A 27,813-nucleotide genomic window follows, 5' to 3' on the forward strand; every position below is an offset into this window, starting at 1 on the left:
TTACGATGACGCCTTCGGTCGAAAACAACCAAAGACTTACATGACGGAGAACTTGCAGAGCAGTTAGTTCACCTTATTTTGAAGTTATTTCCGGTGTTGTGCCGTAAAGTGATGGTCTGTCTGCCAAAAACTGATCGGGTAAGATCGGGCGCGTCCCCGCGAAGCAGCGAGCAGCGAGAGGGGGAGGAGCTTGCTGCAAGAGCGTGCCCAGCCTGTTAGCTGAGTGTCTGGTTTTGAGAGTTTCTTTCTCGGTGGTTTAACTCTTGAAGTCAACAAATAAAACAGTTATATCTGTATGGTCAATGTTACAGCGAAGGCGTGTCTCGTTTACCCTTTTCTTCTTATAAAACTTGCGACGTTCTCACTGTGAAAGTTTCGGTTTCACGGTTTCGTCGTTTGTCATAAATATCTGCAAATTTACATTTTAAACCATAGCAGTAAGAATAAACTTTTGATCATTTATCTGCACTAACCTTGCTTAGATTTAGAAGCACTCTGTCACGCAACAGTACTGTGATGGATATAACTTAATAAATTACAAAATAAAATAAAAAAAAAACGTTTTTTGACGTATATTTTTTTCAAGGTGGTTATTATTCATTTATTTTGAAAAAAAAAAATAGAACAGGTAGTGCCCAATGAAAACGTTGCAAAATTTCGAAATTATAAACTGTATTTCACTCAGAGGAACTACATTTTACAGATCTCAGTGAAGGCATGAATTAAGTCCCAAATGGCAAAAAATCGATGTTTTTCTTTGCTAAAAAATGATTATGGCCAATATGTCTTGACCAATGAAATGTAATTTCTGCCTTAAATGACTCTATTTTACTGATGGGCTGAATTTCACAGACCTCTGAGAATGCACTCTGTTCAAAATTGCCCAAATAGCCAGAAATCTAGGTGTTTTTCCTCTGCCAAAAATTGATTATGGCCTTTTTTCTGACCATTGAAATGTAATTTCAGCCTAAAAGTGCTCTGCTTCAGTCTGAGAAATTATATTTTACTGATCTTACTGAAAACTGCCCATTTCACACTAAATAAAATACACAAAATGAAACATATTGCACTATTTTGTTTGCCAAAAATTGATTAAGGCTTGTTTTCTGACCCTTGAAATGTTATTTCTGCCTAAAATAACTTTATTCCATTCAGAGGGATTATTTTTATCGATTTTGTTGAACACAATCTATCCCACACTAAAGAAATCCTCAGCATGGACAATATCTAGGTATTTCACCTGCCAAAAAGTGATTAAGGCTTGTTTCCTGACCCATAAAATGCAATTTCTGCCTAAAATAACTTTATTTCATTCAAAGGGAATATACTTTACTGATCCTGCAACAAACAATCATCCCCACACTGAAAAAGGTCCCCAAATGGACCAAATAGGACTATTTCACCTGCCAAAAATTGATCATGTATTATTTTCTTACTCATGAGACACTATTTCTGTCTAAAATTGCTTCATTTCATTGAGGCGGATCATATTTAAGACATCTTGCTGAGCACAAACACTCCCACACTGAAAAAGATCCCCAAAAGTACAATTTGGGGGTATTTCACCTGCCGAAAACTGATTATGGCTTATTCTATGACCCATGGAATAATATTTCTGTCTAAAAGTGCTTTATTTTATTTAGGGGGATCATATTTAAGACATCTTGCTGAGCACAGACCCTCCCACACTGAAAAAGATCCCCAAAAGTACAATTTGGGGGTATTTCACAATTTTTCAAATGGGCAAAAGTCTTGGTTTTTCTCTGCCAAAAAGTATTTATACCACAAATTTTTAAAGAGAAGGACTAATCTGCCCTAAAATTTGTATTTTTCTTTCCTGTCGATTTTAATTATCCACATCAAAGTGCACTTTGTCCTTTGTATCATCTTAGAAACCCTTAAAATTTCCAAAACTGTTCAATTTACTTATCACGTTCTTAAAATTTACCTGTTTTTTCAATGCATTTTTTCTTTGACATTTCACCCCATCTTTTCCCGTTTTCAAAATGAAAGTGAATAAAGTTTAAATATATTCCAAACAAAAATAATAATGCACATAATTACAGCTGTTGTTTAAACGTTGATTATATGAACTTTGTATGTTACTTTATTGGGTTTGTAGTTTTAATTTAAAATTTTTATTGTATCCCACATTTTACTTTTTTATGTCATTCGAGTTTCATTAGGCAACGTAACAGTCCTTGCTAACTGTTCATTGGTCAGTACTCTTAATTGGCAAATAATCGTTTATGTTGCCTCAAAGACGAGAAGAAATAGCCTTTGTTGTATGAGTCTAGGATGGATGCGACACTATATCAAGACATTTGGACTTATAAAAGTCAAGGAACTTTTCCCCCTTGGCTTTTTTTTTGGCTGAGGAGGTGACTGAGTGCCTTCTTAAGTTAAGCGGATCCTCACTGATCAAGGAAAAGAGTTTGTGAATGAAGTAAGTATAACTTCACCTAGGTATAAGTTAAGTAAATAGAACTTCAAATGTGACCTAACGCTCACATTTAAAATTTTTCGCATTCATATGTTGACAACATGCATTTTTGTTTTACAATAATTGTTTTTAACCAATTGGCATTTAAATTGCCTCTTCACATATATCAACAGAAAGGTGTGTGAGAAGCTGGGCATCCAAAGGAGTCTTTGTGCACCGTACCATCCACAAACAAATGGACTGGTGGAAAGAATGAATGGCACCATACAGAGGTAAACTTCTTTGTACAAACATTTTGTTGAATTTGTTTTCCTTACCATTAATGTTATCAAGTGCTTTTAGATAGAATTTCAAATTCTTGTCCATTGTTCATTTAGAACGCTGTCTAAACTGGTCGAGGGCAAACCAGAGATGTGGGACAAGCATTTAGATGCAGTGTTATTTGGCCTCAGAACCAAGCGTCAGGTGACAACAAAGTTATCACCATATTTTATGATGTTCAAGAGAGAAGCAAGGTATCTTGTTGAAATCCCTGAGGATTACAGGGTGAGGTTTACATACAAACATAAAAGCATCAACTTTTTTCATGTAGTGCCATTCCTCATAATTTTTATTTACCTGATACTTATTTCAAAGGTTGACAACAGTGTGGAGGACAACTTGTCTGTGGAGGAGGTCACCGAAAACATTCTAAAATGGGATGAAGCCATTCAGGCTGTGTTGTCTTCCAAACGTGATAAAAACAGCAGAGGGAAAACAACCGCTAAATTCCATGTAGGGAGAAAGTGTGGCAGCTTAACATGAGGAGCCAACAGAGAAAAGGAGGAAAGTTGGACCCCAACTACCTGGGGCCCTACACTATAGTATCTATTACTGGAAAAAGTGTGGATCTCCAAGACAACCAGGGTGTCATCAAACACAAAATTAACATGGATCATCTGATGTACTCGGAGGAGAAACCCAGGATACCCCAGAAGACTTATGAAGTTCCATCCTCATCCACTTCCCCTCAAGTCTCGTCCTTGGCCTCTCCAGCCTCCACAGCCCCGTCCACGGTTCCTGCAGCCACCACCATGGCCCCGTCTATGGCTCCACCGGCCCCACCTGCCTCAACGGTCCCTGCATCCACCACCTTGGACCCTCCAGCCTCCACGGCCCCTGCAGCCACCACCACAGCCCTGTCTATGGCTCCACCGGCTCCACCCGCCTCCACGGCCCTGTCCACGGCCTCTGCAGCCACCACAACAACCCCTCCAGCCTCCACTGCCTCGTCTACGGCCCCACCGGCCTCCACAGCCCCATCCATAGGCCAGTCCATGGCCCAGTCCAAGGTTCCTCCAGACTCCACGGCAGAGTCCACACTGAACACCTCAATTATCCAAAGTAAGTTTCAACATTAAATCAAACAATACAAGTTGTCATAGCTCTATTGAAAATGCTAAGACAGATTAAATGTATGCTTATGATAAGCTATATGGAGTGCTCTATTTGAAAGCAAGTCAAAGTCTGCATGAGCGTGCTGCAATGGTAGAGCAACATACTGACCTAACATATAAACATTTTTAATTTAGAGAATAGTCATGATGAGGATTTTTTCTATTGAATTTTCAACACAGAGTTAAACACAAACATTGAGAAGACCAAATCAGATTAAACAATATTTAAAGGAACAATAGTATTGAGATATTGTGGAATCCTTTCAAATTGATTTGGATTTAAAGCTGAAGATTAACGGAAACAAATATCACATATTGATGTTTCATGACAGATGTAAAAGATGCATGGGAGGGTAAAAAAATCTATCTTCTAGTCTCCAAAATTGGACCCTACAAATTATTCTTCAGTGACATTTCCAACACTGCCCCTCAAAAAGAAGTTGAAAGTGAGGTAAGATGTCAATATATTCAGAACTACTGACTTCAACATCTTGTAAATGAAATTTGAAGGTTTTTTTTTTTGTACGCTAGGTTATCAATGCATACCTGACCCTGCTTGTAAAGAAATTCAATGACAAAAACACAGAAAGGGCCTTTGTCATTGATTCCTTTGAAATGACAAACATCTGGCAACAAAAGAAACCAAGGATAAGAGTAAGAGATCTCTTTTGGTCTTATGCTTAATGTTGAAGTACCCTCACAATTTAAAGACTTTTATTTTTTTCTAACCTTCAGATTGACCTATGCTTGTACAAGTATCTCATAGGGATAGTCAATCAAAGCCATCACTGGATGCTTGTGGTAAAATTTCATGACTTAATGAACTCTGTTGTCCATTCAAGATCCCTTAAAATTGCATTGCCACGACTATCACCTGGACTCACCTGGATGTGTATGTACAGGTTATAATGCCAGGAGAAAAGAGAAGTCTTTTCTTGGACCCATTGGATGAGAGCAAACGGCAAATAAAACACTGTGAAAACATTTCCAGGTAATTTTTTTATTAACATGTATTTCAATGTCTTAGTGGAAACGCATAAGGATGTGTGGACATGTATGTAATTTCTGGTTCCTTTATGAATCTTATGAATTTTAGGTCATTCATGAGACTCAAAGGCTTAAATGTATCTAGATGGGCATATGACACAGACAGTCACCCAATCCAACAAGATGCCACTTCATGTGGCATTTACGCATTAAAGGTATGAGTTTTGTTATGCACAAAAGACAATCATGTTAAGACCTGTTGTATTGATGCTAAGATGAAATAGGCATATAGGCATGACAAGGCTAGCTGGCAGATGGTATGATTAATGAGACGTACAATTTGTAACAGTTTATTTTTTATTTATTCGTTTTTTCAGAAGAATGTATAAAACAAAATGTATCAAAGAAAAAGAAAGTCTTCAGTTATGGTGCTGTGACATAATTCTTAAACATAGAACATGTAATGCTTGTTGAATATAAAATTTTATATTTACAGTGCCATTTGAGTATTGGAATTGATGAAAACAAAACTAAAGTGAACTTGTGAGCAGTTTATAATAAAAATCACCAAAGCCTTTAACCCATCCTTTTTGTTTTCACATTCCTTTTTTTTTGGCCAACAGTTTGCAGAGTGCATCCTCGACGGGTCTCCAGTGGCATTTCACAACTCGCCAGAAAGTGTCAATTCTATCAGAATGCAGATTGCTGTCTGCCTCCTGGAAAACACAGGTATCTTGCTAAAATCCCACACATGTACTGCCTTGCACAATGGATTCCGAAACTTAGTATGTTGAATCTAAATATTATCATTTACAGTTACATTTATGTTGATAAACTATGTATTTTTCTTACTTTTTGTCATGCTATGTAGAGGACTTGACAAACTTATGTTATTTCTGTGGACTGATGGATGGTGACACTAACTGGGTAACATTTAACATGTTTAAACTATATGAAAGATGAAAATACTTAATTTTAAATTTCCATAAAATGTAATAAGCCTCAGAATAACAATGTGCACTGACACAAATTTTCTAAAATCAATATTTTGCCAACTGTTTGTTTTTGTTTCTTTGTCCAACACAGATTGGATGTGATGTGTGCCCAAGATGGTTCCACCAAAACTGCGTGAAGATGCAAGTCAAAGCCAATACAGGAAAATTTGTCTGTGAGGCATGACAATGAAAAAAAAAAGTTGTTAATGTATCCAGGGTTCTGTTGCATATTGCCTCTTGTCAAGACGTAAGTAAAACCGACAGTTGCAAAGCCTATTTTTCTATATATTTATTTTGATTTCTGAGTGGAACAAATATTTCAAGTTGAATTTTTTTGTTCATTTTAAATCTTGTTTGATCAAAATTAAGTCAGTTCACTTTTTGAAGCTGTGTTGTTTACATTTTTGATTTGAGCATACAAATGTGTTCGTAGATGTTGATAGATTCTGAAGTGATAGCATAAAATAAGTTATTTGTACAAGAAATCTTGGTCATGATCTCTTGAAAAAGGTTCAGTTGAAATGAGACCAGGACTACCAGGTATGTAAAAATAAAGAATCGATCTTTTGTGGGTTTCTGTCACTTTTTCATGAGTGAAACTGTCCTATGTCAGCCATTTTTGGGGTGTTTAACACATTGAAATGAGTGTGGCATGCTTTGGATAATAACACCTACAGGAAAGAGACATTTAAAGGCAGATTAGTCCTGCAAAAATGCATTGTAAAGCCATTTGAGGTGGATAGCTTGTTTGCAAATAAACATGGATAAGTGGAAGGGCTTGTAATGACAAAAAAAAAAAAAACAACTCAAGTCACAGGGAAAACAAAATGGTATCTAACTTAAATATTAACCAAAAAGGAACTGTGAGGGCACCTGCAACTGCTTAGTTTTTTTTTTTTTTTTTTTTTTTTGTTCCAGTATAAGACTTAAAATCTAGAAAAAGTAACCCACAGACATGATCACTTTGTGGCAGGTGAAATACCCCCAAATTGTACTTTTGGGGATTTATTTTAGTGTGGGCGGGTCTGTGCTCAGCGAGATGTCTTAAATATGATCCCCCTAATTAAAATAAAGCACTTTTAGACAGAAATATTATTCCATGGGTCATAGAATAAGCCATAATCAGTTTTCGGCAGGTGAAATACCCCCAAATTGTACTTTTGGGGATCTTTTTCAGTGTGGGAGTGTTTGTGCTCAGCAAGATGTCTTAAATATGATCCGCCTCAATGAAATGAAGCAATTTTAGACAGAAATAGTGTCTCATGAGTAAGAAAATAATACATGATCAATTTTTGGCAGGTGAAATAGTCCTATTTGGTCCATTTGGGGACCTTTTTCAGTGTGGGGATGATTGTTTGTTGCAGGATCAGTAAAGTATATTCCCTTTGAATGAAATAAAGTTATTTTAGGCAGAAATTGCATTTTATGGGTCAGGAAACAAGCCTTAATCACTTTTTGGCAGGTGAAATACCTAGATATTGTCCATGCTGGGGATTTCTTTAGTGTGGGATAGATTGTGTTCAACAAAATCGATAAAAATAATCCCTCTGAATGGAATAAAGTTATTTTAGGCAGAAATAACATTTCAAGGGTCAGAAAACAAGCCTTGATCAATTTTTGGCAAACAAAATAGTGCAATATTTTTCATTTTGTGTATTTTATTTAGTGTGAAATGGGCAGTTTTCAGTAAGATCAGTAAAATATAATTTCTCAGACTGAAGCAGAGCACTTTTAAGCTGTAATTACATTTCAATGGTCAGAAAAAAGGCCATAATCAATTTTTGGCAGAGGAAAAACACCTAGATTTCTGGCTATTTTGGCAATTTTGCACAGAGTGCATTCTCAGAGGTCTGTGAAATTCAGCCCATCAGTAAAATAGAGTCATTTAAGGCAGAAATTACATTTCATTGGTCAAGACATATTGGCCATAATCATTTTTTAGCAAAGAAAAACATCGATTTTTTGCCATTTGGGACTTAATTCATGCCTTCACTGAGATCTGTAAAATGTAGTTCCTCTGAGTGAAATACAGTTTATAATTTCGAAATTTTGCAACGTTTTCATTGGGCACTACCTGTTCTATTTTTTTTTTTTCAAAATAAATGAATAATAACCACCTTGAAAAAAATATACGTCAAAAAACGTTTTTTTTTAAATTTTATTTTGTAATTTATTAAGTTATATCCATCACAGTACTGTTGCGTGACAGAGTGCTTCTAAATCTAAGCAAGGTTAGTGCAGATAAATGATCAAAAGTTTATTCTTACTGCTATGGTTTAAAATGTAAATTTGCAGATATTTATGACAAACGACGAAAGCGTGAAACCGAAACTTTCACAGTGAGAACGTCGCAAGTTTTATAAGAAGAAAAGGGTAAACGAGACACGCCTTTGCTGTAACATTGACCATACAGATATAACTGTTTTATTTGTTGACTTCAAGAGTTAAACCACCGAGAAAGAAACTCTCAAAACCAGACACTCAGCTAACAGGCTGGGCGCGCTCCTGCAGCAAGCTCCTCCCCCTCTCGCTGCTCGCTGCTTCGCGGGGACGCGCCCGATCTTACCCGATCAGTTTTTGGCAGACCATCACTTTACGGCACAACACCTGTTGTTGTAGTGTTTTCTTCTGTCACTACTTGATCAAATTCCATGTTTCGATAGTCGTACTCTGACCCCTTGATGGCATAAACGACCCGATATTTTAAGTTAAAAGCTGTATAATAAATTTCAATATACTACAATAAACAATGAACAGCTTTTCCTGTTTGTAAAGATAAATTCTGACTATTGTTTAAAGCAACATCTACGCCATTCTAGCTAGTGAAGACATCGATTTGCAAATGGTATTTAGGCTGTGTGAGTCGTGATCACAAAATAATAGGCTGTTAATGGGGCCAAATAGTATTTTAATAACATTCGTACATAACTAAACACTAAAATCAACGGAATTCAGTTAAAAATGCAGTAACTGGGTTATGTTTCTGCTGACGAAAGATAATGTTTGGTCTGGACAGGAAAACATACTGCCCTCTAGTGGCTTATTGGGGAGCTCTCTCTCTCTTTCTTTCTCTCTCTCTCTCTCTCTCTATATATAAATATATATGTATATATACATATTTTTTGTTTGTATATCATCTTTTGTCAGCAGAAACATAACCCAGTTACTGCATTTTTAACTGTATTCTGTTGATTTTAGTGTTTAGTGTACGAATTTAATTAAAATATTCTTTGGCCCCAAAACAAATTGTATATATATATATATATATATATATATATATATATATATAGAGAGAGAGAGAGAGAGACAGAAAGAGAGACAGAAAGAGAGACAGAAAGAGAGAGAGAGCGTTTCAGTACAACTTGCTAACAAGGAGCTTAGTGGAAAATTCTTAACAGGTGTTTGATCCATGAATCCACCAATACATTTTGTGGTTCAGTCAGAACTGGTATTTAAATAGTCCTCCTCATCATGCAGCTCAAACATTGACATGAGACCTTGATGACACGTTACAATTGATCAACAGTACCTTGCCATTGTGAGGGTTCAAACAGGATGTTCTCAGACAGAAGTGGCCACTGGGCCTAAAGTGTCACAGAGTGTCATCAACAGGTTACAACAGAAATACAGAGACTGGAAGAGTCACAGAAAGGCATAGAAGTGGACTTCCTTTGGCCACATCTTACACTGATGACCGCTTCATTGTGAAGAGTGCCCTGTGCAACCAGATGATGAATGCCACTCCAGGCACATTTAAGGGAGGTGAGAGGAACCCAAATGTCGTGTCAGACCATTCAAAAATATTTACATCAGCCTGGTCTGTGTGCTAGATGACCTGTAAGGGTACCTGACCACACCATGAGGCACAAACAACATTGTATTGCATGGGCCAGGGACATTTACGCTGGACGAGGGACCAGTGGGCCTTAGGGCTGTTCTTTCTATGTCAATTCACACTGAGCAGCAAAGATAGACACCAGTAATGTTGGAGACATCAAGGAGAGCGCTATGCACCAGCCACTGTTGTCACCAGATGACCATTATGTGGTCGTGGTGTTACAGTGTGGGCAGATGTGTCGATTCTGATATTGTTATATCATTTTTATCATCAATAATCTTAATATTATGTTAATTCATAAACATTTTCAACTTAATACAAACTATAAACACAACACAATAAAGAAAGGTTTCATGTGAAGAACAGCTGTCACTTTAGGAGCTTTATCAAGCTTGTTTTCATGTTCTAACTACATGTTTTCTGTGATTTTTCCATTAGAGACACTCAGCTTGCTGTGGTATTTAGCAGTGTTATGCCACTGAGAGGAGGGGTCTGCAGACACTCTGCTTGGGCACAGAATTGGGAGGAGCTGCAGCAGCAGAGGCGGTACTGGGTGGAGGTTGAGTGCAAGAAGGGAAAAGTTGGACTGGGTGGTTTTGCAGTGAGCAGGCATTTGAGTCAGAGCACATATGCTTCAGCTGTGAGAGGGCCCACTCCCATTGGCTGGCTGGCATCCCAGAGCAGAGGCAGAGAGAGGCAGAGAGGGTTGATTGTGAGAGAGAAGCTGAAGAGAAATATAAAATCTAAAGCAGACCTGAAAGAGGCAAAAAGTGGGTTAGAAATTTGTCCAAAGTGAAGACAAACAGACTAGAAATTCTCTGAATAGATATATTTGTTTTGGAAATAGTTAGTATATTCAGTTGAAAGGTATGGCAGATATAGCTGTCAAAAAGGAACATGCAGCCCATGCAGATGTACCCTACGATGATGAAGAGGTTGCTCTTGTTGGTGCTGCCACAGAGCCCGCAGTAGATGACGATGACCCAGTTGAAGAAGTGGACCTGGTGCTGGATGCCGGCTCTGGAGGCAAGAGTGAAGCTCAGATGAATGGGGTCATGGTTCTCTCTCTATTAGACAAGATCATCGGTGTGGTAGACAAGATCCAGCAGACCCAGAATGGACTCGAGGCTCGGCAAGAGGCCATGGAGAAGTCCGTGTCAACCATCCAAGGGGAGCTGGGGAAGTTGTCCAAGAACCACGTCGACACTGCCAACACTGTAAATAAAATGTTGGACAAGGTGCGCAAGGTCAGTGTCAACGTCAAGACGGTGCGGAGCAACCTGGAGAAGCAGGCGGGCCAGATCAAGAAGCTGGAGAACAACGAGCACGAGCTGCTCAAGAGACGCAACTTCAAAGTCCTCATCTATCAGGTGAAATTCGCATGCATTTAGTCATTACAGATAACATGTTCATCTAGTATTTGGTGTGTTGCATTCTCCACATCCTGAGGGGAGGTTTGGTAAAGATGTGCGAAATTCACATAAAAGGCTCTGAGCAACCTGCTAACGTCATCTTTGCAGAGAGAAAAGTCTTAATTTGGCATGAGTTGACCCTGGTTAGTGGAAATAAAAACAGGACTGGTGGTCCTTTCAGGATGAAGGATGAGATGCCAAAGCTAGGTAGTTTCCATGGCATAAATCTCAGAATCACACCTTCCTAAAACTTCAGCAAGGCTGTAATGTTTACAAAGTATATAAGAAAAGCTCTCCTGTACTCAGAGGTTTCTGTGCACTTTCTGTTCACACTAACTGAGAAAACCATTGACTTTCTTGGAAAATTAAGGCAGGTAGGGACCTCTCCCAGTCCACAGGCGTACATGATCACCCAGTAAAATCTATATAAAGACTTGTGGTTGTAAATGAAAACATAAGGCCTATAAACACTGGCATGTGGAGCTACTTGAGACAGAAGCAACGCCCGCTTCTGAGTGGTCCAAGGACAAATTGGTGTACACGTGGAGACATAAAAGTTGAAAATATGATTTTTTTATCTTGACAATTTAACAGAAGCAAGAAAAACCTATAATTCATGGTGCATAAACCTATGCTTGGGGTATTGATTAGACCAATATAAGCACAGGGGCAGGCTCAGGTTTGATTTCACAAGACAGATATTTTTCCTTCCAGAAGCAACTTGAATCTAGAAATAACTTGTTGGCCAAAAAAAAAATTAGAAGCAGCAAAAGGTGTGTCAGCAGGACCAGTCAAAGGACCACAGCTACTTCAGTGAGCAGTTCTTTTTTTAGCTTGACGTGCCGTCATGTCTCACACATGTTGAAGCCAATCTGCTTCTGAAAAAAAGTTCTTGAATATACAGCAGTAACTTCATCCCCATAAAAGCAGATGTTTCACTTGTTGGAAAAAGATGATTTGATCTTAAATACATTTGTAGTGGGGGATCTTACCGTGACAGGTCTCACAAACTCTTTGCACCGTGAGAGCAGGTTACACTGTTGGCATCCAGCAGAAATTCAATCATAGGGACTGGACCCCAATAAATTACTCAGGAAACCAGGTGCCCCCTGCTGTTTTGAAGACTGCTGCAAGCCTTTCAGTCATGTTGTGGCGGCCTCTGGCTTGTGGCCTACTTTTTTTTTTTTTATCAAAACAGCGGCTGTAGCTTGTCCAGTTTAACTGACCAAGTGATAGGCGGTCACATATTAGTAGAATGCAAATCAGCGCTGGCTCTCAGTCAGTTTTCACCACTTTTCACTCTCTGTGTGTTGATGTGTCAGAGTGGGACACATTTAGAATTAGAGGTACGGTAAGACTGAGGTAAGGGTTACAGTACAGTGTGCAGAGGTTAAGGCAAACCTCCCTGAAATTGCTTTGGCAGTATCTGCGTGTATGTATTGGGTTTCACCTACAATGTCAAAGTCGTTCCTGCTCAAATTTCAGTGAGATAAGGAAAATATGTTGTGGTACAGGACCAGCTCTGTACTTTTCTTTGTTCAGCACACTGAAGGTGCTATATTTTTGTGTTCTGTAACAGTGCCTGATGTGCACTCCAAGAATAGCTGCACAGTTCAGAGTTTCCGGTTTGGGAAGCCTATGATGAAGACCTTATATTTAAACCTGATGGGAAGCAGTATTGCCAGGCAGCAGCAGGATACAGCGATAAAAAATTTTTTTCTGTGAATCTCATATCTAAAAGGCAGGTTTTCCATTTTGTGAGAAACGGGAAAACAAACCCACATAAATAGGATATTTGAATTATAAGGGGATAATTTATATTGTGAGCTTAAAATGTCTGTGGATGAAATCTGCCCAGGCAACAGTAGAAGCAGCTCCTGCTTTTTGACTGGGGTTATTAATGTAGTCCCAGCATTCTTGCCACAAATATTACAACTGACATTTAACCACCCAGGCTTAGTCACAGTCCACTGAGGGTCAACATTTAAACCAGGAACAGAAAACACTCTTTTAATAATCTAGACTGAACAGACATGCTCAAAGGTGTTATTGGTGAAGTCACCTTTACTCTTCATTTATCATTGCACTTATCAAAAATCTTATATCAAAAATGAGTGTAACCCTCCATAAAACTGCTGCCTTGCTACTTTGCATTTCTATGGCATATTACTATACACAGTTATTAACTAACAATGCGGAATTGCCTTTCTAAGCATCCAATACTGTAGCATATGTGATTTGATCCCCAGGCAAGCCAGATTGGCACACATTTTTTAATTATTATGTATTCATGTAAAAAAAAAAAATCTGTCATGAATATTGCTATTCAGAAACACCACATATACCACCCATATGAACCGCTGCTACAATACTTTTGTAAGCTCTATTCAAATGTTGAAGCAAGGATTTAAAAATAAAATGTACTTAATGGTGTACTATTCTATGCAGATGCTCTGTCTTCTCTAATAAAAAAATTGTCATTTTTGCATGCCACATAGCTTGGAGTGGCTGATATGGCGGGAAAGACCCACACATTCTTTAATTTATCATAATTATTTGACCACTTAGGGGGTTCATAGACATTGTATAGAGCAATGAACTTTCAGCCCAAGGTGGTCAGGTGATCATTAAATATGGAAAGGTTAACCTTATGCTCATGGACCATGGGAGGAAGCTGGACTAGCCAGAGAAAACCCATATGTGCTGGGAAAAACCGGATCTTTTTGAATATTAGATTGTACAAAAAGATTTATTCGAAAGCTGAGGTCTGACACTCAAGCGAATGTGGCAAAGTTTAGCTGTGGAAGTGTTTCCATTGTAGAGCTGAAGAAGCTTATAAAGAAGGATGGCTCTATTCTGGGGACTGCTCTGGAGATGTTTGTACAAAGAAGAATGCTTGAAAGAGTTGATATAAAGAACATAATGGACAACACCTAGCATCCTCTGTATGAGACTTTAATGCAACAATAAAATGTCCTTAGTCAGAGGCTTCTTCAGATACAGGCACGATTCAATCAGCATCTACAACGACTCTGAAAAAAACCTGGATAGTTTGAGTAATCACAGCATTTAATTTTCATTTAGGATTCAGAAAGTATTTCAAATTGAATTGAATTGAATTAGCTCTAGAGTGAGAAAAAGATGTATTGGTAATATCAACTGATTAAATTGGTATTAATGTCAAACACACTGATTTATTGCCTCATTCACAACAAAAAGTGAAAATTTTAGCAAATTTTCCAACATAAACTTTAATAACTCATTGAGATTGATCTGAAACGTAAATGCATTCATCTCACGACATTCTACGTGTGTCTTCATCTAGTTTATGCAATATGATCCACCACAGTGCAAGACTGTATTCCTGTGTGTGGAATCAGGGTGTGTTTGGATGCTCCTCAAAACCAGCGAAAGCTATGTGGTCATTCTATCAGGGAGCTGGAAGACTTCCCAGTTACAGACTACTCTAAGATCTCAGACTATGCAAAGGTCAAATAACAGCAACAAGCGTTCCCAGCAAACCCCAGCCCACTTTTCTGTAATAGATTTCCAACCTACCCGTCTTCATAACTGCATAGTTTCTTTTATTCCAGAGGTAGTAATCCAACCATGAAAAGCCCTTTGGTCAGTTCACTGAGTGGTTGCTTTCTATCATAGACAACATGTTAGCGCCCCTACAAAGAGCAGTTTTAAACTGCAGATCCTAGTAAGCAACACCAAGTAACTCGAGTAAAAGGAAGTCAACAAGGAGCACCAAGTTAGAACTATAATTAATACTTTTGGCATCTCTGCCCCCCTCAGACGCCACTCTCCCTTATCGCTCTTACTATCTAGATTGCCTATTTTAATCAGACTTCTAATCCACAGTTAATGGCATTGCTCTTTCAGTATCAGCCACAGCACTTTGCACACACTTCCTCTATGTATTCTCTGTCCAGAGAGTGATTCCACTGAGACTCCTCGGTATAATAGCATTTGGTTGCCATGTTCATTCATTTCTAAACTGAACTCAACGTTCTACAGTGTATCTCAAAAGTTTAAACACCTCTGTCAAATTGCCAGGTTTTGGTGATGTAGAACAGATGATCATTTCAGAACTTCTTCCGCCTTATATGTGACATTCAATATGTACAACTAAACTGAAAGAGAAACAAACCTGTTCCAGGGTAAAATAAAAACAAAATAAAGCTAAAATAACCTGGTTAAAAAAACCTAAAGTGTGCACAAACTTAGACAGATACTATATTTTATTACATTTTAACCAATTTCAACATTTGATATTGTTGGGTACACCTAATATCAGTTTCGTAGGATTTTCCTGACATATTCATCCTTTAGCGTCTATTCGCTAAAGCCATAATTTGCAGAGAGGTATCAGTCAGGAGAAGGGTACAAATAATTCTACAATATTATATATTTGCACTGTGGCAGAGTGAAAACAGTCACTAGTAATTGTAGAAAATATGGGACAACAGTAAAATTACAAAAACTGGCCATTACTCCAAAATAAATGAAAAGCTAAAATGAAAACTGGTCTGGAAGGCTGCCCAGAGGCTTACAACAACAATGAGGAAGATGCAGGAATTACTGGAAGGTACCGGTTGTGCTTTACATGTGACAAAATGCTTTGAAATAAAACTTAGAGTTGAAATACAGAATCCTTTCCTACCTCCCATCCAGACTTGGCTAAAATCTTCTAAACTCTGGTGGGAGAATGGTCTGAAGAAATCAAACTGAAAGTTTTGAGACACAATACCAAGAGAGATGTTTGGCAAAAAAACAATCCCGCTGTCCAGTACCAAAAGGATACCATACCCTGTGTGAACTGTGGTGGTAGTAGCACTATAATCTTAGTATAATATTTGATTTTTATCAAGGTGAATTAAATTATAGATGTTTCCAAATTCATGTCAGTTTTGGCCAAAAACCTTCAAGTGTGTGTTAGACAGCTCAAGATCAAGATGGATTTCCTTTTTTAGCATCAGAGTGAGTCCAAGTCTACATCCAAACCAGGGCTTCATCTCCAGGACATTAAAGTTTTAGAAGGGTCTTGTCCAGAACTCTGTGGGGTCTTCTGGGGAGGCCCATGGAAAAGAGATGACCTCACAACTGGACAGATTTGGAGAACTTCAGCAATACAGAAATGGCAACAATTATCTGGTAATGTGGCAAGTTGATACACTTCTACCACAAAATGCTGAAAATAAATCAAAATGTGGTTCATCAAAGTATTTAGTTTAATGTGTGCACACCTGTGCAAAAAGGTTATTAAAGCTTTTTTATATTGCATTTTCTTAGTTTGTCTGCACAAAATTAGCTTGTTTTTTCCGTTTAATTAAACAGGATATGTCACATTAAAGGTGGAAAAAGTTTGAAAATGTTTTCTCATAGACATTTTAATGTTTTCTTACAGACATTTTAAGAAGAATGTGTAAGCTATTGAGAGCCACTCCGTGTGTGATGTCAAATATTTTATTTGTAGAGAAACATTACTAAACATAGAGGCAATAATTTCAGTTGTCAGTCTTCTGGTTGCTGGCAACAGTTGTACAATAATGTCATCTGCATATATTAACATATTTTAATGTGGCTACATTTCAATGATGTTAGATTTTTTTCATTTAATTTTAAGTTAGAAATCAATTATTTTTCAAATGTAGCACCATTCTATTACTATCAGGATATTACCCCTTGTGTTTGTGTTTCAGGGTTACCTCTTGGTTTTAGCAACAGAGAGCGACAACATGGAGCCAGAGTGTTGTTTTTGGCCAGTTCAAATGCAGGCTACTGTTTGAGGGTCCCTTTTTGTCTTTCAACACATGTGTTGATGATAAGAAAAAAATGAGTTCACCTTTTAGCAAAAACAACCTTTCTCATTTTCTTTGTATTTCTTTCATGTAAAAAAAAAAAACAAAAAAAAACAAATATATATATATATATATATATATATATATATAAAAAAAACTCCAAACCATTGTTCTTTCTCTAAAAGCTATTCCAATAATATCTCATGTAAACCAAACTTCATTTGCCATTGTCCCCATTGTTTTTGTTTTCTTTCTGTCTTCCCAAAGCAAAGATAACATATTTGAGCACGCAGTAATGCTTGTGTCAGAAGAGAAACAGAAAAACATTTCAAACACTTATCTTACAATCAGAGCCACAGGTTTTACAGCCTAGTTGAACACATGTAATTTCACAAACTAGCTCAAAGTGCTGCCTGTGGGGTCAGATCAAATGTACAATGACTTTTAATGCGGTTGTGTGTCTGTGAATGCGGAGAGGGGGTTTAATGTGTTTTTGGATTTCTCTCCTGTTTGGAACAACCAATTGCATTGCATCCAAGTTTCAATCATTTGACCACAACTGTCACCTTGGTTAGGATATTTAAGGATACCAGGAACCATTATAGCTGAAGCTGGAACATCAGTTTTACTTTCCATAGTGAAGTAAGTTTTAAAATGTGAACTGAGAGGGTAGGAACAAAGAAAGTAGATCCTTATAGTAGATGGGCACCTTCAAGGTTGACAAAAATTTCCAGCGGCCCACTTGGACAATCCAAAGGTTTAATGGTTGACGAAACAAGGATACAGATGTTTGTCCACAGCAAGAAGAGGTATGTTTAAAGGAATCAAAGTGATGCTTTCAAATGAAAGAACACTGCACCAACTGTGAAGCAAAGTGGTGGTAGGATGATGCTGCAAGGCTGTTTTGCTGCCATTTGTACGGGTACATTGCATAAAGTGGATAGTATAACAAACAAGGAGGACTACTTTAGACACAAGTAGATGTTCCAAGAGACCAATGATTCCAAAATCGTTCCAAAATCGTCCACAGGTTTCGCATAAAGCAAGTTAATATTAAGCGTTTGGAATAACCTTTCCAAAGTCCTGACCTCAGCCCTATTGAAGATTTGTGGACTATGTCTAAAGGGCAGGTCTAGCCAGGACCAATTTAACCAATTTAAATGAACAAATAAACCTTGAATGAATTAATGAATTAAGCAATTTTGCTAAGAGGGGTGGTCAAGAAAAACAGCCAGAATGATACCAATAGCCTGTTAATGGCTTCAGAAAGTCTGTGGCTGTGGTGAAGTTTGCTAAGAGACATCTAATCAAATATCAGTGAAGTTGAATGAATATTCTTGAGTCTGTATGTGTTCAGATTAGAGGAAATAAGCAAAAACATTCAAGTTGTGCACCCAATTGTTGTTTTTAAAAATCATTGCTGAAAAACAGTTTAAATGAATCTTTAAAAGACCAAAATGTAAACATGATGTAAAGATTGAATCAAAACTGTGTGTTGTCTAACCTGGGTTTGGTTCTTTTACAAAAGGAACGTGATGCTTAAGTCAGGTAAACTGTCAAGATCCACGTGTATTGCATTACATTACAAATAGGTGTTTAATTGCTGCTTTAGTGGTTTGGTTGATTTGTTTTTTTTTATTGGCTTTGGACCTAGGCACCATCATTATTTTCATTTCAGGTATCTGCTTTCATTATACTTTTTTGAGGAGTTTGCCTTGTTTCCCTTTTAACCCATAGCACACAATAAAGGTACTTTCCAATACATTAGAAAAACATTGAAAAGTTCAGTTATTTCACTAACTCAAATCAAACTCATCTATTATGTATATAGATTAAGTACAGACAGATATGTCAACCATTTATTTCTGTTAAGTTTAGTAGTTATGGCTTACATCTTGAGTAATGACCCAAAAAGTATATTTTATACAAAAATGTTGGCAGCCCTCAGCTCGTTTTGGCTCTGGTGTCTCATCTTCCTCTTGACAATACATTAGGATTAGCTGAACAAAAGGAATGTATTGAAGTCCAGGATATGTCTGTGTTTGGTGGTCCTTGAAGCTCTAACTTCAGTGAGCTGTACAATCCTCTTCTGGCTCTTTTTATCTGTGTTGTATGTGAACCTTTGTGCACTTTTTTTTATTCAACTCAATTTCCCATTAATATGCTTAAATGCAGTACACAGTAAACAGCAAGCTTCTTTAGCAATTACCTTTTGTGGCTCACCCTCGTTATGGAGGGTGTCACTGCTGGTCTACTGTCAAGTCAGCAGTCTTTCCATAATTATGTCAGTCATACAATGTCCACAACATAACATTTGTGTAGAATAAAATAATTTAATAACCTTCTGTAATATTTAAATTTTCTATGAAAATAGGTTCAGGTTATCATTAGCTGTAGGCCATACTCATCAAAATGAGACAGTGTGTGTGTGTGTGTGTGTGTGTGTGTGTGTGTGTGTGTGTAATAAAACTAAACAATATATGAGTTTTTGTAATTAAATTACAGAAATAAATAAAAATGTGATTCTAATTTATTGAGATGCACCTGCAACTGTGCAGTAGAAACGATTCTACTGATGAAGTCTGATGAAGAATATTGCTCTTCATTAGGGAAATCTGTGCCCAAAAGACTTAGCGTTGTCATAAACAATGCCAGGAGGAGGTTTTGAGTTACTCCTGGCAAATTGGAATATCTGGTTCTGCTTCACACCCATCTCACATCCCATGGCAGCAAACAGGATGTACCAACTGGAAGATGGATCAGGTCAACATCTAGTTTAAACAGTTGTAGCTGTCGTCCAGCTATTTGGCCAGCGAACAAATATGTGTCCTCATACCACGTTTCAGCTCTGGGCTATGCTTCTGATACTCTCCGAGCCTATTTGTCACATCGTCCTCATATGAATGAGAACATAACTAGTAGAGTAAAAAGTTGGCCAGATGTTTTGGGTTTGTACAAAATCTGAATAATCTCTGCTCTTCAAAGTGTATATAAATAAACATGTGTGACTGGATGAAATAAGAGTACCTGTTAATCCATGCACCTATTCCATAGTCAGAAAATACAGAATAGCACCACAAGCCTGGGCTGCTTTGCTGTAGGATCAATCTTTCCCCAATTATGTATATTTTTATCCCAACCCTTTTGTTGAATAACATCTAAACTGAACGATGTTCAATGATTTTAAAATTAATAATGGCAGCTAATACATAAACGTGAAACCAGAAGTGGAAAAATTGTATAACCTTAGTCAATGTATAAATGAAGTCTCAATGATCACTGCCCAAGATAAATGTTTTGGATACTGATTTGGTACAAAGAAATTGAAGAATTGTTATAAAACTAATTTTCTATGAAAATCAGTGAAAACCTGAAAGCTGGCATGTTGATTAAAAAAATGGTATTCATTTTGAAAAGGTATTTGTTTTTCTGGTTTGATTGTAACCCTTAAATGTTTTGAATTATTGAACAAATTGTAATATCAAACAAAGAAACCTGGGCTAAGTCAAAATGCTACAACGATTTTATTTATATACCACCAAAACCAGCCTGGCTTTACGTGAAAAAGTTATTTCCCCCTAAACCTAATATTTACTTGTGGCAATGCATTTTTTACATCACTGTGGAGAAATTTTGGCCCACTCTTTTTTGGAGAATTTCTTTAAGTCAGCCATATTGGAGGGTTTTTGAGGAAGAATGGCCTGTTTAAGGTTATGCCTAGGAGTCTCTGTAAAATTCAAGTCTGGACTTGGACTTAAAGAGTTGTTACTAAGTTCTTGGAGTAATTTTTGGAGACTGGCCTCTCAGGGGAAGGTTCACAATTTTTCCATTTTTAAATAAGGCCTCTCTGTGTGGTTCGACAGAGCCCAAAAGCCTTAGAAATGGCTTTGTAACACTTTTATAGACTAATAGAAGTTAGTGACTCTGTTTCTCATTTATTTTTAAATTTCATTAGATCAGTGCATGATTAGTTTTTTGGTTTTTGAGATCATTTAGCCTACCTATGCTGTCAGACAGGTTCTAGATTTCAGATTAGGTTTTCGAAGTGATTTCTCGATTCTAAAGGTCTAGTAGTAATCAGGCCAAGTTGTAGCAAGTAAAACTGAACCAAAAAGAACTTTAGCAAAACTAAAACCCCTGATGGGCAAATAACGACTTTAAATAACTGTTTAATTGCTATAACTTAACAATTTGCTTATGAACGCTGTCTTTTTTTGGGGGGTGAGAACCATCTGTTAGGTTCACCCATGTAATTTATTTCACTGCTGCTGTGACAGCTCACTGTTTGTCCTGCTGGTATGTGACTTGCTCTTAGCATGTGAGTACACTGGGGTGTTTAAAGTAGCCTTGGCATTAGACTTTGCATGCACACTAATGTTTAGGATGATTAATCTATAACTAATATAAATAGTAACCACATTGGGTTCATTGGGAGCAACATTTTGTAAACTATGCAGGCTTGTCTTAACATTTCAAGCATTAATGTAATCAGTAATGCAAAACAAATCAAGTGAGCTACTGTTCAACAAACCTATATATTTACAATAAACTCTAAAGGATGATGTCATAGAAACGTTTTCTCCACACACAAACACGTTTTTATGTTTTGTGCATATGCTAGTAAGCACATCTTTCCATGGATTTACACAGGTTTAGACTGAACTGCTACTGTTTTAAAAAAGTACAGGACATGACTCCAATACTCAAGAAATGTCCTTGACTGCATTTAATTTCAACACAGTTTTTTTGTTTCTTTTTTTGCTGACAGTGGGAATCTGTCATTGTCATTTCAGTTTTTCCTGTGCCATAGTTCTCTCACACACAGATTGATTCAGAGCCTTGAGAGCAAGATTTTTATTGAACAAAAAAAAACCTTCTAAAGGTGGGCTTGGGTTTAAACACACATTTATCCTCCCTGTCCACTTCGTTTTGCACAAAAATGAGGAAACGATACTACCACATGAACAATAGTCTGCATCTTTTTTATTTAGATGAAACTACAAATGTGGATTAAATATACATATTTACAGAACATGCTGTCATAATCAGCCCATGTTAGGTTTTGAGTTCTCTTAACCTTCTTTGCACTGCCATGTTTTTCACTTGCTTTATTTCATTTCATTCAGGTTTATTACATTCATTCTGTTTAGTGTTTGTTACGTCCCTGGATTCCTGTGTTAGATGTGTTTATATTTCCTTATAGATCGGGTTCCTCCCAGGTTATGTTTAGTTAGTCTCATTGTTTGTTTACTTATTTCTGTTCACTCAGATGTTTTCTGTTATCTCCATTCAATCCATGCTCATCTGTGTTAATTAGTCACTCTCCCTCAGTTCCCTTCAGTCCTTCTTTCACCAGCTGCCCCTGATTCCCTCTGATTACCTCTCTTGGTTCATTGTTCCATTCTCCTCCCTTCCTCAGTACCTATACTCCCCTATTTTCATTGTTTGCCACTGGTTCCTCCTGATGAATAAAAATTCTTCGACTCACCGTGCGAGTCCTGTCCTCTTGTCTGCACTTTGGTCGTACCAAACCTCAGCAATCCATGACACATGCACATTTATTGCAGTTTTTTAAAATCACTTAGGTGATTTTCTCTATTGGCAATGACAAACATTTGAACACATTAAAAAACTTATTTTATTTGGCAAAGTGCTTAGTGTACCACTTTACTCCATTTGAGAGAAATAAATTGTCATATAACATCATCCCATACTGTTTCCAGTTCTCTTGCCAGCTCACACGAACATAAAAATGGAAAAGTCAGTTTTACACCTTTAAGTGTGAATAACCATGCTGAGATTCCAGTGGTTTTAAGAGTCAGGAGCTGTGGAAAGGCTGAGCTATGGAAATTAAAGAGCTCTATTCAATGGTGGCTGTCTGGTGAATAAAACCTCTCATTGTGAATGAATCTGTATATAAGCTGAGCTTTAGTGCAGCAATATTGGCACTGGGGATACTAATTATATCAGAAAAGCTTCATGCCCTATAATTTGCATTTTCCCGTCAGTCATATGACTCAGCATCGAAATACCTAAAGTAGTAGTAGGCGGGTGGCCAGTCTCCTGTGAATTGTTTAAAGTTTATTTTGGACAGTATGGAGTACATTAAGGGTCTTATTTTAGCCTCCAAGCAGTCTTTAGACATCAAAGCATCACAATGACAGTGAATGCAAAGGTGTAACATGCGAACCTCGAACACATCTCAATCTCTCCTTTGGCCTTCTCCCACTCTGAAGCAGCATATGGGTCAGAGACATCACTCACTGTGAACGCTACATGCACAGCTGCAAGGAGTGGACGGAGTGAGACAGCTGCTCCTGTGACTCATTGGAGAGGCCTTTCATCACACTGCCTCTAAAGGAATAGTACGTGTGTGTTTATCTACAAGCCTGCTAAATGGTTGCCTAGATGTAGGTGGATTAGGACCATCTGTTAACAGTGTGCAGACTTATCTAAACAGTGAGAATGACATTTTCCGACGCTTGTACCTTCAGTTTTAATTTAGGTTTAGATATTATTCTGATTTATTTATAATGTCAATTGGAAACTAATATTAGGTTGGCAGGGAGTGAAAGCAGAATCTAACTTTTAAAACTACCTGCTTTTCCTAGTAACTATTAATTAATAATATACAGTCATAAGGCCGTTAACAGTGGCTGTATTTATTAAATTGTTCGAATAGAGTTTATGTCTATTTAAATTTATTATTAACATGTTTAAATAACTTTGAATGGTGTAGGATTTTGACACAGCTTCTGGATAAATAGTCTTGGTAATGGAGACAGAAAGAAGTCAGCACTTTTAGGCGAAGCTGCTGTAGTCTGATTATAACTTTTACTCTGTTGTCCATAGCAACGGTGTATTATTTTATCCCTTCAACTTACTCAGAATTATGTCTATCTGGTATTATATTGAAAATAAAATAGCATGTTTGTTATGAGAAGGGATCATAATGTTTTGAAAGCAGGTTTCTGCTGTTGTTTGTAAAAGCTACTTTTAAATATTTACAAAATCATTATTTCCCCAAAAAAGTAGAAGTCTTATCTTAGAGAGGTGGTGATTGCACTTCTAACAGCATTTTTATGCATCCAATTCTGCCTCATTTTCTGTTCTTGAACTGTTCAGTTTTGTTTTGAAGCCTACGTTTCTACTCTTAGCACATGCACCCAAACAGGATGCCTATGATCAACATTTCCATGACGTCTATTAGTTATTCTTGTTGGAAAAAAAAGTATTACCAAAGAATCTTTTATTTTTATTTTACAGAAGATTTTTAGTTCCCACTCCCTTGGCACCAGTCTGTGAATACATTCACACAGTGGGCAAACTTTTCCACTGCTTTGAAGTGGTAAATCTGAGGGGAGTGGATGGTAACACAGAAACGCTAATGGATTTAACAAATTCAAACAGACGTTCTTAGTCTCGTGTTTTGTTATCAGGCCTCGAAGCCCAAACAGGCTTCATTGATATCATCACAATCTCCTTAGAGTTCAATTGACTGTAAACAGGAAAATTCTGCAGCCATGTTCCCATGAGCCTCCATATAAAATATAAAAATGATATAATTTACGTTCTTTTGGTTTGCCAGCTGTTTAGGCAGCTCAACCCTGAGTAACCAGCATGGACAACATGAGGAGGTGGACACTATAGTAACAGCATGCTGTGTTTATCTGTTGCTGTTCTGCAGGGGATGGTGTTGTTCAGCAGGCGTGAGGGGTGGGCTGTCTGTAGGGCCGAGCTATGCAGTGGCTGGTAGCCAGAGGAGGGTAGATGGAATCCAGAAAGTAGGAAAGGCCAGCTGAAAATAAACGCACACACAGCGGGTTGGCCAGGTCCACCATATACACTGCCAGATAAGGAGGCAATGTATGGTTTGTGGTTGAGTGGCAGCTTTTAAACTTTGCAGCAAATTCTGACAGGTCTTTTTAGAGGTCAGATAAAAGGCATGTATTTCTTTCTCTATGAACAAAAACTATTTAATTTATGACTTGTTGATCATCCTAATATTATATTTGTCAGTTGTCCTTTTCTGTGCACTGCTACATATCTACCATAATTTTTTCCTGCTATCAAAATATTGAGTTGCAAGACATTTTAGTTATGTAAGGGGCTTCTGTAAAGAAACATCCTGAGATGCTTGTTACGCTTTAAACAACAATGATTTCAAATTTTAAAAAGATGAACAGCAGTTCAGTGGTTTTATGGGCTTTCCAAGGGAGAAACAACACCAACCTCTGATCTGACACATATTATGGACATAAGTATGAAAAAGGTAATGATCGATTAGAAATAAAAAAAATTTAATTTCAAGGTATTGATTTCTTTGACCAACATTTGGACACCCGTGGATAACATCACCAGGATTTTATTTTTAAAAAGGAGAGTTTTATAATATGGGAACTTTAAGCTTGTAAAACTGTCAAAATTTCAGGGCCCCTTTTCAAAAGTCTCACTTCTGTAATTGTAGAGCAAAAATTTTACTTATACCATTCCTTTAAGATCTAGCAACAATGTGCAGTAGGGTGGGACCTTAAATGCCCCCTTGGGTTTGTTTGCATGTTGTCGGTGGAATAAAATATTTCTGAAAGTCATGGCCAGTTGCTGTAAAAGCTGGCTGTCACCTATTCAGCAGTGAACATGTTTCTTGAGACGTCCTCGAAGATAACTTCATAACACTCTAATTAAACAAACTTTTTATTTCTCTCTCTCTTTCTGTGGGTTAAAGTGGAAAAGGAGGTGGGCGTTTATGAATCTGTTCATCTCTCTTTACTAACTGCTTACTTTCTGTACTGCTAAATACAAACCTGTCATTGTGTGTCTTTTCCTTGATTTTCGACCAAGTGTGAATCTGCTGTGCTTCGGTCCTGTGAGTTTATGATAAACTGAAACTGCACTCCCTAACTGATGAAATAATGAAATCAAAGTACTCTTTGATCTGTGAAACTTTCATATTTTGCATATAATCTCTAATTGTTCCAAAATTTCTGAAATATAAAACATAACCTGTCATTTTTGCCTTTAACTTAACAACACTTTGTTTTGGTTTTAAAGCAAAAATGACAGGAAGTAATGTGGTTAGATGCAAGAAGTTGTTGGCCTTAGTTTCAGTATGATTGCAGTAGCAGATAACATACTCTGTCCTACAAGTCCAAAGTTACGTAATATTTCATATATATATATATATATATATATATATATATATATATATATATATATATATATGTCACACAATACAAATTATAAACTTTGGATTGATGTTTATGCAAATAGTATAAGAGATGTTAATTTTACACCACTAGGTGGCGTTCTGCACCACCTGCTGCTGTGTTGCACAATAATAAGTCACTCTGCAAAGGATCATACCCACATTTTCCATCTCCGTTTTGATTAATCTGTTTTTTAGTTTTTTTTAAGCAGATGGTTTTCATCCCAGAATAAATTTAAAAACTCAAACAATAAAATAATCCATGTCATCCAAAAAGTAGTTATCACATTTAAATTTAGTTTAATTCACACTCTGTTTCAACAATTTAATGATTCCTTTTTCTCTTCTCCCTTTCTTTTTTATGCTGTCAGGACCAAGTGAAGACACCAAAGGAATCCAAATCCAGGACAGCAGAGACAGCTGAAGGCAAAACAGTGGAAGGCCTAGAGCAAATACCCGAAGAAGGACAAGAAGGAGTTAAAGCAAGTCTCAATTCAGATGAAGAGATTGAGGTTGAGGAAATTATTGAAGAGTCTCGTACGAAACGTCTCCAACGCACCACCAAGCAGCAAGTGGACAACATTAAAAATGCCTTCTCCAAAGAGAAAATGGAGAAGACCAAAATAAAGACCAAGGAAAACCTTGAAAAGACCAAGCAGAGGACCCGTGAGAATCTGGAGAAGACAAGGCAGAAAACCCGTGACAACCTGGAGAAGACGAAGCATAACCTGGAGAAAAAGATCAACAAACTTGGAACCCGCATGACCCCCAACCAGGAGCGGAAGGCAAAGATAAAAAGCTCCAAAGATAAATTCAAGAAATCCCTCAGCCCTGATCACACAGTCTATGCTCGCTCCAAGACAACCGTGTACCGGGTCCCTCCCTTTACCTTTCATGTAAAGAAGATCCGGGAGGGGGAGGAGGAGGTGGTGCAAAACACAGAGATTGTGGAAGCGACGGACGGAGAGGCACAGCCAGAGGGAGAGGAGAACGGGCTGGGTGTGCATGTGGAGGTGGAGGAGGGGGGGCTGGTGAATGTAGATGGTCCAGAGATGCAGGGTCTGGTAGAGGTGACTGAGGACTCTCAGCTGGTCAGGGTGGAACCAGAGCATCTAAGGAAGGTGGGAAGCGAATAAAGGTGCCAGGAAGACAAGTAAAGAATGAGAAGAAAAAAATGGTGATGAATGAGTTTAATTGAAAGGACACAGTAATGATCTTAGAGACTGTGTTGAGGTGATCACTGTCTGACACCTCATTTGCTCTCTGTTGTCTTTGTATCGTACCCAACAACGATGACTTCCATGTTTGCTTATATCTATTATGCAAATAATAGATATCTATATAAAACAATGGTAGAGTTTAAAATAGATTGTTATGCTAGACTTATGTGTATCAAGTGTTTCAATGTTTGGTTTTCTTTTGTTTCTTTGGTTTGACTAACTGCCTGTCTGAAAGAAAGGCACAGTAAAAAGTTTTAATACCTCATAATGAAGAAATCATATTCAATCTTTCACTTGTTTGGCATGCACATTGTTATGTATGACCGGTGGTAGTTTTTGATATGGGTGATGTGGCTTTGTACCCAAAGAGGCACACTCTGGGCATAACCAGATGGCAGAAAATAAATAAATAATTTGTCTGGACTGAATTATTCTACACTAATTAGATGCTGTAAAGTTTGTGATTTTAA

At 37.5% G+C, this 27,813-nt stretch overlaps 1 protein-coding gene across 1 annotated transcript; it reads left to right on the top strand.

The window, feature by feature from the left end:
• The first annotated feature begins 10,286 nt into the window (after positions 1 to 10,286).
• LOC124862199 (caveolae-associated protein 1-like) lies at positions 10,287 to 27,771 on the top strand. The gene is made up of 2 exons (XM_047356021.1): positions 10,287 to 11,069; positions 26,495 to 27,771. The coding sequence occupies exons 1-2, from the start codon at positions 10,569 to 10,571 to the stop codon at positions 27,257 to 27,259; spliced, it is 1,266 nt and encodes a 421-aa protein (XP_047211977.1). The 5' UTR covers positions 10,287 to 10,568; the 3' UTR covers positions 27,260 to 27,771.
• The last annotated feature ends 42 nt before the right edge of the window (positions 27,772 to 27,813 follow it).

Source organism: Girardinichthys multiradiatus, chromosome X, assembly GCF_021462225.1.
Source record: "Girardinichthys multiradiatus isolate DD_20200921_A chromosome X, DD_fGirMul_XY1, whole genome shotgun sequence".
Classification (NCBI taxonomy): domain Eukaryota; kingdom Metazoa; phylum Chordata; class Actinopteri; order Cyprinodontiformes; family Goodeidae; genus Girardinichthys; species Girardinichthys multiradiatus.

Bases quoted from the DNA above. Each gene is read 5' to 3' on its own strand.
- LOC124862199 (XM_047356021.1), top strand. From the start codon at position 10,569: ATGGCAGATATAGCTGTCAAAAAGGAACATGCAGCCCATGCAGATGTA. The intron at 11,070-26,494 runs GTGAAATTCGCA...TTATGCTGTCAG, and splicing joins TCAAAGTCCTCATCTATCAG to GACCAAGTGAAGACACCAAA.